Source organism: Lampris incognitus, chromosome 9 (assembly GCF_029633865.1).
Source record: "Lampris incognitus isolate fLamInc1 chromosome 9, fLamInc1.hap2, whole genome shotgun sequence".
NCBI classification, from domain to species: Eukaryota; Metazoa; Chordata; class Actinopteri; order Lampriformes; family Lampridae; genus Lampris; species Lampris incognitus.
In genome coordinates, this window is record NC_079219.1 from 58,066,566 (window position 1) to 58,080,668 (window position 14,103).

The 14,103-nt window shown below is 47.0% G+C and overlaps 1 protein-coding gene across 1 annotated transcript; it reads left to right on the top strand.

The window, feature by feature from the left end:
• The first annotated feature begins 6,959 nt into the window (after positions 1 to 6,959).
• LOC130118371 (NADH dehydrogenase [ubiquinone] flavoprotein 1, mitochondrial-like) lies at positions 6,960 to 13,966 on the top strand. Its single transcript, XM_056286800.1, has 11 exons — positions 6,960 to 6,971; positions 7,145 to 7,250; positions 7,599 to 7,681; positions 7,780 to 7,950; positions 8,118 to 8,301; positions 8,691 to 8,880; positions 9,177 to 9,389; positions 9,491 to 9,657; positions 13,305 to 13,386; positions 13,544 to 13,689; positions 13,857 to 13,966. The coding sequence occupies exons 2-11, from the start codon at positions 7,146 to 7,148 to the stop codon at positions 13,950 to 13,952; spliced, it is 1,437 nt and encodes a 478-aa protein (XP_056142775.1). The 5' UTR covers positions 6,960 to 6,971; position 7,145; the 3' UTR covers positions 13,953 to 13,966.
• The last annotated feature ends 137 nt before the right edge of the window (positions 13,967 to 14,103 follow it).

Genomic DNA, 14,103 nt, shown 5'->3' on the forward strand with positions numbered 1-14,103 from the left:
GCCCCGATAATTGGAGCACACCCTCTGGTCCCCCTTTTTTGAATATGGGAACCACCACCCCAGTCTGCCACTCCACAGGTACTGTCCCCAACCTCCACGCGACACTGAAGACGCATGTCAACCAAGACAGCCCAACAATGTCCAGAGCCTTCAGCATCTCAGGGCGAATCTCATCCACACCCGGCGCCTTGCCACCGAGGAGCTTTTTAACTACCTCAGAGACCTCTGCCATGGATATGGTGCGTAGCACACCTGTCTTGTCCGTGGGCCTTGGCATGTTCTGTATTGCATTTATTTTTTCTTGGTCGGGCTGTACGCCTTGAGCCAAGAGCTTGTCTCTGAGGGAAAGGATTTCCTGAACTCCAAACTCACAGTTACTCTTGTTGAGTTTCAGTCCATACCTTCGTATGCGCTCCATCACTCTGTTCAGCCTCTCGTTGTGCTCTTGGGCAGTGGTGCCCCGTATGATGATGTCATCGATGTAGACTTGAACTCCATCCGAGCCCTTGATGATCTGCTCCATTGCTCGGTGAAATATTTTAGGCGCTGACTTTATTCCGAAAGGCAGTCTGAGAAAGCAATATCTGCCGAAGGGGATGTTAAAGGCACAGTACTTGGTGCTGATTTCGTCCAGTTTTAGCTGCCAGAAGCCTTGTGATGCGTCGAGTTTTGTGAAGTAACAGGCACCTGCCATTTCACTGATGATTTCTTCCCGTGTGGGTATTTGATAGTGCTCACGTTTCAGGTTCTCATTCAGATCTTTTGAGTCCATGCATATTCTCAACTCTCCATTCTTTTTCTTTGTGACTACCATCAAGTTGACCCAGTCTGTAGGCTCCTCAACCTTTTTAATCCCACCCAACATGGTCATTCTATCCAGCTCTTTCTTTAGGCAGTCTCTCAGTGGTGCCGGAACTCTGCGTGCAGTATGCACAAGGGGCTGTGTGCCTTCCTTCAGCTGGATTTTATATGTGAAGGGCAGTGCACCAAAACCTCTGAAAACATCCGCAAAAGTCTGTGCTGTTGAGTCAACAGTGTCATTAGTTGTGTTCACGGCTGTGCTGAGGTGATACTCTCTTTTCACCAGCCCCAACTCTTCACAGGATTTATCACCCAGAAGCAATGCACGTCCTTCACTCCCGGCAGAGAAGAGCAGGTGATGAACTTTTCCTTTCACTGTGACGCTCAGCTTGCATGTGCCTAAACACTCGACTGGCTGCTCATTGTAATCTTTCAGTCCAGACGTTTTCCTCCTTATATGTGGCTTATTTTCCATTTCCTTTGATATCCGACATGCTTATGATTTGCTTTTGCCCCAGTGTCTCATCTCATAGTGACCACAGTCCCATTTTATCAGCAGTGGGGGTATCCATTTCTCTTCTCTAGTGACGGTTTTTTCTTTTTCTGGCCCATTTTTTTGGGTCATTGGCACAGTTCACAACGCCAACAAAAAACGTGTCACTGAGGTCAGGATCCTCCACTAAGTTTACAGATCTTCCTTTCTTCCCCTCTTTCCTTCTAGAGAAGCGCTGTGTAAACTAGTAATAAGACACGTTAGCCCCTAGCTAACGGGTCTGACCCTTTAGCCGAGCGGTTAGTGACGTCGCCTTGTGGTGCAGTACACCTCGTATCGAATCCCGCACCGGGCAAGAAAATAACCGGTTACATTGGTGGCAGCGGCGGGATCCGGAAGTGTGCAGATCCTCAGAAGTCTCTTCGGGGCGCGGGAAGAACAAAGCGCGAGGGCGCGCTTCCGGGAGAGGGTGACGACTGTAAACTACTAATAAGACACGTTAGCTAACGGGTCTGACCCTTTAGCCGAGCGGTTAGTGAAGTCGCCTTGTGGAGCAGTACAACTCGTATCGAATCCCGCACCGGGCAAGAAAATAACCGGTTACAGCTGTTTAGAAAAGTGGTTCATCCCTTGGCAATTTGAGCAGTGCTCACCAAAGGCTGGACCATGTCTTGCAGTCGGCCATCACGCCCTCCGTCCGCTGTGCAGACCGGGTCGGCGAGCGCCGTCTCCTCTGACACGACACCGCGCCAACCGCCGCTGCGCTGCCGCCTATACGCCCGTTTCACGCCGCGGCCATCTTGGATTTTAAAAAAAAACCAAGAGGTGGGAACTTAGCCACGCCCCCTTCATACTTCCTTGAAAACACTGCCGGAAGCAACATGTCGTACTGCTGTGTATCATCCTGCAACTCCTATCAAAGAAGGGAAAGAGATAAATCCTTGACGTTTCACCGCTTCCCCAAACGCCCGCACACCCGTAAGGCATGGGTGGTGAAAATTAAGAGGGATACAGGGCCACCTTTTCAGGTAACTACCAATACCTTCACCTAGCTAGCTAGCTAGCTCCCTAGCAGCGTTGTTAGCTAGCTTTCTGGTCTAACCACAACCATAACAGTTAACATGTTGCTGACAGTAACGTCAGATATCATTTGTCATTATAGATCACAGACAACACCAGGGTGTGCTCACAGCACTTCACCGAGGACTGTTTTCGCAAGACGTTTCTTGGGCTGACAAAACTGAAACCCGGAACTCTACCGACCATTTTCCCATGGTCAAATCAGCCTACGCCGAGGAGGTAGCTAAGTTTACTAACTTTACTAGCAGACAGACATCACGGTAGGTCATGCAGAGCTATAGTAACGTTAGCTGGATGTTGTCATGAAAATGATGTTAGGATGTTGATGAAATGAACCATAATACCTGCCATTAATAGCTTGTGTTTTTAGGGTTCCTGTTCGTGGTGGTCAACCTGCTGGGGAGGTGACACCCGAGTCAGCAGATGAATGAGTAACGTTTACAGTTGTGCACTCATGTCTACAACTAAATTCCACATTAAGATGCCATATGGCTAAATGTTTACTCCTCCTGCTGTTATTGCAACAGACATTATGTACATGTAGGCCTACTGTGTGCATTGAGCTGCAGAGGTTGCATGTACATTTAACATTACTGTATGCATTGAGCTGCAGAGGTTGCATGTACTACATTTAACGTTGCTGTATGCATTAAGCTGCAGAGATTGCATGTACATTTAACGTTACTGTATGCATTGAGCTGCAGAGGTTGCATGTACATTTAACGTTACTGTATGCACTGAGCTGCAGAGGTTGCATGTACATTTAACGTTGCTGTATGCATTGAGCTGCAGAGGTTGCATGTACTACATTTAACGTTGCTGTATGCATTAAGCTGCAGAGATTGCATGTACATTTAACGTTACTGTATGCATTGAGCTGCAGAGGTTGCATGTACATTTAACGTTACTGTATGCACTGAGCTGCAGAGGTTGCATGTACATTTAACGTTACTGTATGCATTGAGCTGTAGAGTGTTGTGACTTCTCTTATGTACACTATTGTAGTGTTACTATTCGTGGGTTACTAACTTAATCACTATTATATATAAGTACACGGAGACGAGGATGCGGCACAAGTCTGATCTTTACTGACGGAGACATCGCACATTACTCGGCTCGACCAGTGTATTACAGAACTCAGTAGTGGTGACAGTCCAACACAATCGAGCACCGAGTGCTCGATCCAATACACCACATCCCTCTTTTCCAACTGAGATGTGGCCTACTCATCAGTTGCTTCAACAGTAGACCCTTTACCGAACCATTAACACTATGGCATTAACACTGAACAAGTCTTTTCTATTTGCATACTTCAATGATTAATACAGCATTTTTTTTAAATGACAGATGACTCTCATTAAACAACATAAACCATTTCCTTTTCACATTCTGGTGGTTAGCATGTAAACATTTTGAACATTCAGCAATCTTGCAACATTTCAGGTTAAACACACCTTGTACTCTTTGTTTCACCTTCTTTTTTTCTTTTTTTTTTATAAACACTTGAATGATCACACAAAAGAACCCTGAGGTTAGTCATTGTATCTGGCAGGGCGCCTAACTGCTCTGCCGCACTTTGTGTAGCATGTGGGTGTACTGCCTGTAGTCACCGGAGGAGGGTCGTGTGGTGGCTGGTCATGTTGTGGTGAGTCGACTGGCTCGAATTATACCGTAACTCCGTCTTCTGACACCATGTTGTGACTTCTCTTATGTACACTATTGTAGTGTTACTATTCGTGGGTTACTAACTTAATCACTATTATATATAAGTACACGGAGACGAGGATGCGGCACAAGTCTGATCTTTACTGACGGAGACATCACACACTACTCGGCTCGACCAGTGTATTACAGAACTCAGTAGTGGTGACAGTCCAACACAATCGAGCACCGAGTGCTCGATCCAATACACCACACAGAGGTTGCACCATGCACAGCCAGTTAAATGATATTGGGGTGACCAGTTTCACTGTGACTAAAATATTAGAAGGGAGACAGAAGTTTGACGTTGAAAAATGTTTGCTCCTGTTTGTAGTCGCATTGGTGACTTAATAGCGGGAGAAGATGAAGAGGAACATGAAGAGGAACATGAGGGAGATAGGTGAGTTGTTACTGTCAGTACAATACAATTTTTCAAACATGGAGATTACTGCATTGTATAATAAGTATATATATATATATATATATATATATATTCACTAATCTTTCAATAGTGGATAGCTCTGTTCTGACACATCATCTTGATAACAGGAAAATGTGTGGATTTATATTGCTTCCCACATGTATGACATAGCCTCATGTGTCCAGTGAGGTTTGGGCGACTCTACCTGATCATGACTACGACGTGAAGCCCCTTTCTGTGGAAGACCAGCTTGACGCAGTAAAGAAACGCATCGCTTTCCTGGAGGACGACAATAAAAAGCTGAAAAGTGAGCGTTTTGGTCTAGAACGCTTCCAGTGTGCGCCCAATCTGATCAGGTTTTACACTGGTTTTAAGGATTACCACACCCTCAAAGCACTCTTCCTAGCTTTACAGCCTACTGCAGAGTCCATGGTGCGATGGACTCAAATGCAAAGGAACAGCCATAACCTAGAACACATTTCTGTGTCTGGCTTCCATGCAGAGCATTTATCGCTGATTGATCAGTTTTTCCTGTTCTTGTGCCGTGTGAGGCAGGGCTTTTTTGCTCTGGATTTATCTGTACGATTCAATGTGTCGCCGGCCACAGTCAGCAGGAACTGTACGACGTGGGCCAACTATTTGCTCTTTATGTTAGGGACCCTCCCAATATGGCCTAGTAGAGCAGCAGTAGACGAGCTAATGCCACCAGTATTCAGGGAATTCTACCCAAACACAAGAGTGATACTAGACTGCACAGAGATCCGCATCGAGACAGCTAGTTGGAAGGTTTTGAACACCATGACATACTCCCATTATAAAAGTAACACTACACTGAAATCCCTAATTGGGATCACTCCCTCAGGGTCAGTTAGCCTGCTAAGTAATCTATACACAGGATGTATTTCTGATAAGAAGATAACTAAGAGGTCAGGTGTTCTGGACCTCTTAGAGTCAGGTGATGAGGTCATGGCCGATAAGGGCTTCCTTATCAAAGACCTGCTCGATGAAATAGATGTAAAACTTGTCATCCCTGCATTTTTAGGCCCAAGTGGACAGTTTAGCTGTGATGAGCTCACAGACCCACAGAGTATTGCTGGCTTGAGAATACACGTCGAACGGTCAGTAAGACGCATAAAGGAGTACCACATTTTTGATGGAGTCATACCTCTTTCACCAAGTGGAACAGTCAACCAACTGGGGACTGTGTGTGCTCTCCTAACACATTTTCAGGGACCACTGTTTTAAACCTTTGTTAAATCCAGCTGACAAGAAAATAGTGCACACAAACCTTAGATGGATTGAAACATACTTAACTTCATTTCAGTACAGTCCCATTTTTTAGCCCACACCTTGAGATGAGCAATCACTATCTTAGTTTAGTAAACAACTGATGATTTGAGTTGGTAGCCAGTTCCAGTTTATTGCTACAACAGAATTACAGTTGACCCAACATATTTTAGTTTAAAATGAACCAACAGTTTTGTTAAAGTTAAAGGACAAAGAATAAAAATATTGTAGATGGGACAATCTAATGTATGAATATTGAATGTACAGTATAAAAATGAAATGTATCTTATTTTTTATTTTATTGTGGTTAAACAGCTTCTTTGAATACAGCCCTGTGTGTGTCTCTCCTCACTGGCACAGGAGAGGCAGAAAGTACTGGAAAAAGAAAAGATCCAGCTTAGTTTTCATATTGTGGTAAATGACAGTAGGTGCTCGAGGTTGGTAGTCCAAACCATGTTTGCTGCTGCTGCTGCTGCTGCTGGCCCCGGCTGCATTGAGTCCCGATTGAGTAAGAAGGGGGCGTGGCTAAGTTCCCACCACTTGGTTTTTTTAAAATCCAAGATGGCCGCGGCGTGAAATGGCCGTATAGGGCGCCCCGTGCGGTTGTGGGAGGAGTTTGCTTTCCAACTCCTTCCCTCCAGCAGCCAGAGGTTGTAGGTTAACTGGGTTAACGTTGTGTCGTGTCATGTCATGTTGTGTTGTGTTGTGTCATGTTGTGTTGTGTTGTGTTGTGTTATGTTATGTTGTGTTGTGTGATGTTATGTTATACTGTTATGTTATGTCATGTGTGTTATGTCGTGTTGTGTTGTGTTGTTATGTCGTGTCGTGTTATGTCGTGTCGTGTCATGTTATATGCTGTGTTATGTCGTTTCGTGTCACGTTATGTCGTGTCGTCGTGTCATGTTATGTTGTGTTTTGTTTTGTTATGTCGTGTCGTGTCGGGTCGGGTCACGGTTAGCTCCTGGAGCTTTCTGGCATCAAGTCCTGAGGGCAAACCTCTCGGGAAAGGACGTCACGTTGTTAGCTAATCCCCTTTAGTCTCATTAGGGGGACCAGCTGAGCTACCACAGCCTCTCCTCTGAACACACGCTGATGTCGCTTTAACGTCTCTTCTTCTTCTCCTCCTCCTTCTTCTTCTTCTCCTTCTTCTTATCATTTTGGGGCGAGGAGCAAACGCGGAGCCTGCGGGTCAGTATATTTCGCTTCCCGGTATCCATGGCAACGGTGGATGCCTGCAGCAGGTCAGACCGGAGCTCTGGCTAACCCGCTGGGGAGCCGGTCGTCTTGCGTGCATATCTGAACCTAGAAGCGTGTGCTTATTGTTTTGTTTTGCGTCTTTTCCTCCGTTTCTTGTTCCGCAGGATGCTTCTGCGTCGAGCGTTGGGGGGCGCGGGCGCGCGCTCGGCTGCTGCGCGTGCGTGCGCGCCGCGTCCAGCGTGGCGCTACAGCACCGCCGCGAAGCAGCAGGTACCTCAGCCCATGGGGGGGGGGTTGTGGGTGGAGGGGGGGGTGTGGTGGGGAGGTACCTCAGCCCGTGGGGGGGGTTGTGGGTGGGGAGGTACCTCAGCCCATAGGGGGGGGGGGGTTGTGGGTGGGGGTGGGGGGTGTGGTGGGGAGGTACCTCAGCCCATGGGGGGGGGGGGTGGGGGGGGGCATGAATAGAGTTACTAGAATGTGTAACTCAGCTGAGTGAAACCAAATGTAACTGCTGATCAGTTCATAGAATCCACCTCTGTGTTCACATTATTGTGAATAGCAATCCTCTGATAACTGAGTCCACTTCCTGTTGTTGTTGTTGTTGGAACCCGTTTCCAGGAAACGCCAAGAAAGACCACATTTGGGCCTTTGTCTGACCAAGATCGGATCTTCACAAACTTATACGGCCGTCACGACTGGAGGTGAACACGTTTAAGACGCGACATTCGATGTTATCATGAGCTGGCGTGCACACGGTATGAGCCCTCTCCTCACGTCTCCTCACGTCTCCTCCTACCAGCCTGAAAGGAGCGCTGAGGCGAGGAGACTGGTACAAGACCAAGGAGATCCTGCTGAAGGGAGAAGACTGGATCCTGAACGAGGTGAAGATCTCCGGGCTCCGAGGCAGAGGAGGCGCTGGCTTCCCCACTGGCATGAAGTGGAGCTTCATGAACAAGCCCAGCGATGGCAGGTAGGAGCAGGGAGGCAGAGGGAGGGCCAGTGGGAGGCCTCCGAGTCTCAACACAGACTTGATGCGCTAAAGCTGGCGAGACTATAGCCTCGCACCAGCGTCTTCACACGCGACTACACCCATGTTAATCATTGTGTACCGTACCTGTCCTTCCTTTTGTGCCCCAGGCCAAAGTATTTGGTAGTGAATGCTGATGAGGGGGAACCAGGGACCTGTAAAGACCGCGAGATAATGCGTCACGACCCCCATAAGCTCATAGAGGGCTGCCTGGTGGCAGGGAGGGCCATGGGCGCCCGTGCAGCGTACATCTACATCAGAGGAGAGTTTTATAACGAGTCGTCCAATGTGCAGGTACACGCAAACGTACAGAGGACTCTGGTGAATAATCCCCGTTGACGAGTCCTGCTTCATCCAGTCTGCAGCTGTGGTACACGGCTTGACGACTTGTCGGCCCGCGCTACATTTGATGTAGCTCGCATTCTCCTGTGTGTTCCCCGGGTCAGGGATGGGCAACGTGATCCGGAAAGGGCCGGTGTGGGTGCTGGTCTCTGTTTCAACCAAGCAGTTACACACCACACCGGCCCTTTCTGGATCACCTTGCGCATCCCTGACCCAGGGATGGGCAACGTGATCCGGAAAGGGCCGGTGTGGGTGTTGGTCTCTGTTCCAACCAAGCAGTTACACACCACACCGGCCCTTTCTGGATCCGTGGCCGGATACTGACCTTTCTGCTCAACTAGGTGGCGATCAACGAGGCGTACCAGGCAGGGCTGCTGGGGAGGAACGCGTGCGGTTCGGGGTACGACTTTGACGTGTTCGTGATGCGGGGGGCAGGGGCCTACATCTGCGGGGAGGAGACGGCCCTGATAGAGTCCCTGGAAGGCAAGCAAGGGAAGCCTCGCCTGAAACCGCCGTTTCCTGCTGACATAGGTAAGACCGGCTTCTGGGCCTGGACTCTGGAGCAGCCGACCCTTCAGGAACCCGGGCGTCATTCATTTGTGCACCTTTTGAAAATGTGACGAGCGCTGTGTAAAGAAAGTTGCCCATTTTTGGTTCTGAGTTAATATTACTTCCACGACCTTTTACGGTTCATGTTAACATCCCCTCTCCCACCACGGCGGATTCAACCTCGCGACGTGGTTATTTTCTAACACACCCTGGAATAAACAAGTCTACGGTGTTATTACAAATGCGTGGCGGTCAGTTGTACGTGTGTCTCCCTCAAGGCGCGTTTGGATGCCCAACAACGGTTGCCAACGTGGAAACGGTTGCTGTGGCGCCCGCCATCTGTCGTCGAGGTGGGGCGTGGTTCGCCGGCTTCGGGAGGGAGAGGAACTCCGGGACCAAGCTCTTCAACATATCTGGTCACGTGAACACGCCGTGCACAGTGGAGGAGGAGATGTCCGTCCCGCTGAGGGACCTCATAGAGAGACACGCTGGTATGTGACTGCACTCAAGCTCTCATGATGAGTTTGGCTTTTCTGGGGGGGGGGGGGTTCCCCAAAGTTGACAACATTACGTCTCTCCCCTCTTGGTGCAGGAGGAGTTAGAGGTGGCTGGGATAACCTGTTGGGGGTGATCCCGGGGGGCTCGTCCACACCCGTCATCCCTCGTCATGTGTGTGACGATGTTTTGATGGATTTCGACGACCTCGTGCGAGCGGAGACTGCTCTGGGCACTGCAGCCATCATCGTCATGGATAAATCGGTGATTACATGTGCTGCATCATTTACCACACATCCATCATATACTATACATCCATCACATACCACACATCCATCACATACCATACATCCATCACATACCACATCCATCATATACCATACATCCATCACATACCACATCCATCATATACCACACATCCATCATATACCATACATCCATCACATAACACATCCATCATATACCACATCCATCATATACCACACATCCATCATATACCACACATCCATCACATACCATACATCCCATATACCATACATCCATCATATACCACACATCCATCACATACCATATATCCCATATACCACACATCCCATATACCATACATCCCATACACCACATATCCATCATATATCACATCCATCATATACCACACATCCATCATATACCATACATCCATCGCATAACACATCCATCATATACCACACATCCATCACATACCATACATCCCATATACCATACATCCATCATATACCATACATCCATCATATACCACACATCCATCATATACCATACATCCATCGCATAACACATCCATCATATACCACATCCATCATATACCACACATCCATCATATACCACACATCCATCACATACCATACATCCCATATACCATACATCCATCATATACCATACATCCATCATATACCACACATCCATCACATACCATATATCCCATATACCACACATCCCATATACCACATATCCATCATATACCATACATCCATCATATACCTTACATCCATCACATACAATACATCCCATATACCATACAGCCATTATATACCATACATCCATAATATACCATACATCCCAAAAACCACATATCCATCATATACCAGACATCTAGCACATACCATACATCCCATATACCATACAGCCATCACATACCATACATCCCATATACCACATATCCATCACATACCATACATCCCATATACCACATATACATCATATACCATACAGCCATCATATACCATACATTCATCACATACCATACATCCCATATACTACACATCCATCACATACCATACATCCCATATACCACACAGCCATCATATACATAAATCCATCACATACCATACATCCATCATATACCACACATCCATCATATACCGCACATCCATCACATACCGTACATCCATCACATAACGTACATCCATCACATACCACATATCCATCATATACCATATATCCATCACATACCATACATCCATCATATACCATACATCATACACCATACATCCATCATATACCACACATCTATCATATACCATACATCTATAATAACTGATCGTTTACCATAGAGGGCCGTGTTTATGCAGGTTGTCATTGCAACCCAACACCAGCTAATTTCCCTAATTAGCCCCCCCTCGGGTCTGGTTGAATGTGTGTTAATCAGTGAAATTAGCCGGTTTGGTGTTGGGTTGTAAAGAAAACCTGCAAACACACAACTCTTGTATACTATGGCAGGCCGTTGTATCATTTATTCATTGTAAGGCACTATTAATTCACCAGCGTTGACAGAATATATCAGGTAAAAGCTTATATGTTGATATCTTTATCTGAATTAGAAACTGGATCTCATTGAAAAGCCACTTGTCACTACTGAACACCAACTTGTAACAATGTAACTGTGACAAGTGAAACAGCAACGTGATGAACGGTTACTAGTAACTAATGATTTGTACAACTGGACTAACAACTAGTTGCTATCCAATATGTGACGCTCCATAAGGTTCAATTGATTATAGCACCTCGGCATTTTTCTAGAGAATAGAATAGTGACTCGTGCCTCTTATTAGGTACCAGTGGTTAAAATAACAGAACTGGTGTTCAGGGAATTGTTTCCAATTGAGCCCTTTCTTGTTTGCAGTGGTGATGGACAGGTTGATGGATGAGATCAGGCAGGAGTCTCTGTGGACTATGATGTTTGCAGATGACATTGTGATCTATAGTGAGAGTAGGGTGCAGGTGGAGGAGAGCCTGGAGAGGTGGAGGTATGCACTGGAGAGAAGAGGAATGAAAGTCAGTAGGAGCAAGACGGAATACATATGCGTGAATGAGAGGGAGGACAGTGGAATGGTGAGGATGCAAGGAGTGGAGGTGATGAGGGTGGATGAGCTTAAATACTTGGGGTCAACTGTCCAAAGTAACAGAGAGTGCAGGCAGGGTGGAGTGGGTGGAGAGGAATGTCAGGAGTGATGTGCAACAGAAGGGTACCAGCAAGAGTTAAAGGGAAGGTTTACAAGATGGTAGTGAGACCAGCTATGTTGTATGGTTTGGAGACAGTGGCACTGATGAGACGACAGGAGGTGGAGCTGGAGGTGGCAGAGTTGAAGATGCTAAGATTTTCACTGGGAGTGACGAAGAAGGACAGGATTAGGAACGAGTATATTAGAGGGACCGCTCAGGTTGGACGGTTTGGAGACAAAGCAAGAGAGACAAGATGGAGATGGTTTGGACATGTGTGGAGGAGAGATGCTGGGTATATTGGGAGAAGGATGCTGAATATGGAGCTGCCAGGGAAGAGGAGAAGAGGAAGGCCAAAGAGGAGGTTTATGGATGTGGTGAGGGAGGACATGCAGGTGGCTGGTGTGACAGAGGAAGATGCAGAGGACAGGAAGAGATGGAAACGGATGATCCCCTGTGGCGCCCCCTAACGGGAGCAGCCGAAAGTAGTAGTAGTAGTATTGGTGGTAGTAGTAGTACTAGTAGTGGTGGTGGTGGTGGTAGTAGTAGTATTGGCAGGAGTAGTGGTGGTAGTAGTAGTATTGGTAGTAGTAGTGGTGGTGGTGGTGGTAGTAGTAGTATTGGTAGTAGTAGTAGTAGTGGTAGTAGTGGTAGTAGTAGTAGTGGTGGTGGTGGTAGTAGTAGTATTGGTAGTAGTAGTGGTGGTGGTAGTAGTATTGGTAGTAGTAGTAGTAGTATTGGTAGTGGTGGTGGTGGTAGTAGTAGTGGTGGTGGTGGTGGTAGTAGTATTGGTAGTAGTAGTAGTGGTGGTGGTGGTAGTAGTAGTGGTGGTGGTAGTATTGGTAGTAGTAGTAGTGTAGTATTGGTAGTAGTAGTGGTAGTAGTAGTAATAGTAGTGGTGGTGGTGGTAGTAGTAGTAGTATTGGTAGTAGTAGTAGTATTGGTGGTAGTAGTAGTAGTGGTGGTGGTGATTGTAGTAGTAGTAGTGGTAGTAGTAGTAGTAGTGGTGGTAGTAGTATTGGTAGTAGTAGTAGTAGTGGTGGTGGTGGTAGTAGTAGTATTGGTAGTAGTGGTTGTGGTGGTGGTAGTAGTAGTGGTGGTAGTAGTAGTATTGGTAGTAGTGGTGGTGGTGGTAGTAGTAGTAGTGGTAGTAGTAGTAGTAATGTTTAATGAATTGTTACTAGTCAGAGAAAGGTGACTAGTCATAATCAAATGAGTAACTAGTGCTTATTCTAACAGACCTAGCATCTACTTTTCAGCAACAAGTGACTTTACATAGTGACTACTGACAGTGAGTGACTAGTTAAAGAGTTCATCACTCGTGTTTCATGTTTACTGCCTTAAAACGACGGAATGATAAAACGCCCATACACCACACTGTCCACCACACCCGCCGTGAAGATGTGATAATAATTCCTCTCTCGTCTTTTCTGGACCAGACTGACGTCATCAGAGCCGTCGCCCGTTTGGTGGAGTTCTACAAGCATGAAAGCTGTGGCCAGTGCACCCCCTGCAGGGAAGGTAACGTACTGCAAGCCTTCTCGCACTAACTCATACGCCCTGGCAGAAAATGAACCATAAACATGAGGAAATTACACGCTGCTCACTCGGCGCTTCATCACTACTCCCTCTGCCCCTCTTTTGCACGGCCATTTTGTCTCCCCCTCCCCAAAAACAGGAGTGGACTGGATGGACAAGATTATGTGGAGATTTGTGCGTGGCGAGGCTGCGGTCTCGGAGATTGACATGATCTGGGAGCTGAGCAAGCAGATAGAGGGACATACCATCTGTGCCCTGGGGGACGGGGCTGCCTGGCCCGTACAGGTGACACGTCTTGGGCCTCCACCTACACCACGCTAACACATGCCCAACAGCCCAACGGAGCTGCCGGGTTAAACTGACATCCCAAAAATTTAAAATACAGACACAAATACGTGAATCTTCATTTCAATTTTTGCCCCCCCCCCCTTTCATTTTTTTTTTTAAACCAGGGTCTGATCCGTCACTTCCGTCCCATCATGGAGAGCCGGATCAGCGAATACAACAAGAAGAATCCTCCAAGAGAGCCGGCGATTGAGATGGTCTGAAACCAAACAGGAGCTGTTCCTTACCGACTGCTTCACAGCCCTTCCCACTGGGCAGAATGTATAGTTACACACCTGTCCTGTTGGACATGGCACACCGCTGTCTCCCACACTTTCAAAATTACATTGTACACAATAATTTCCTTCAGTTTAT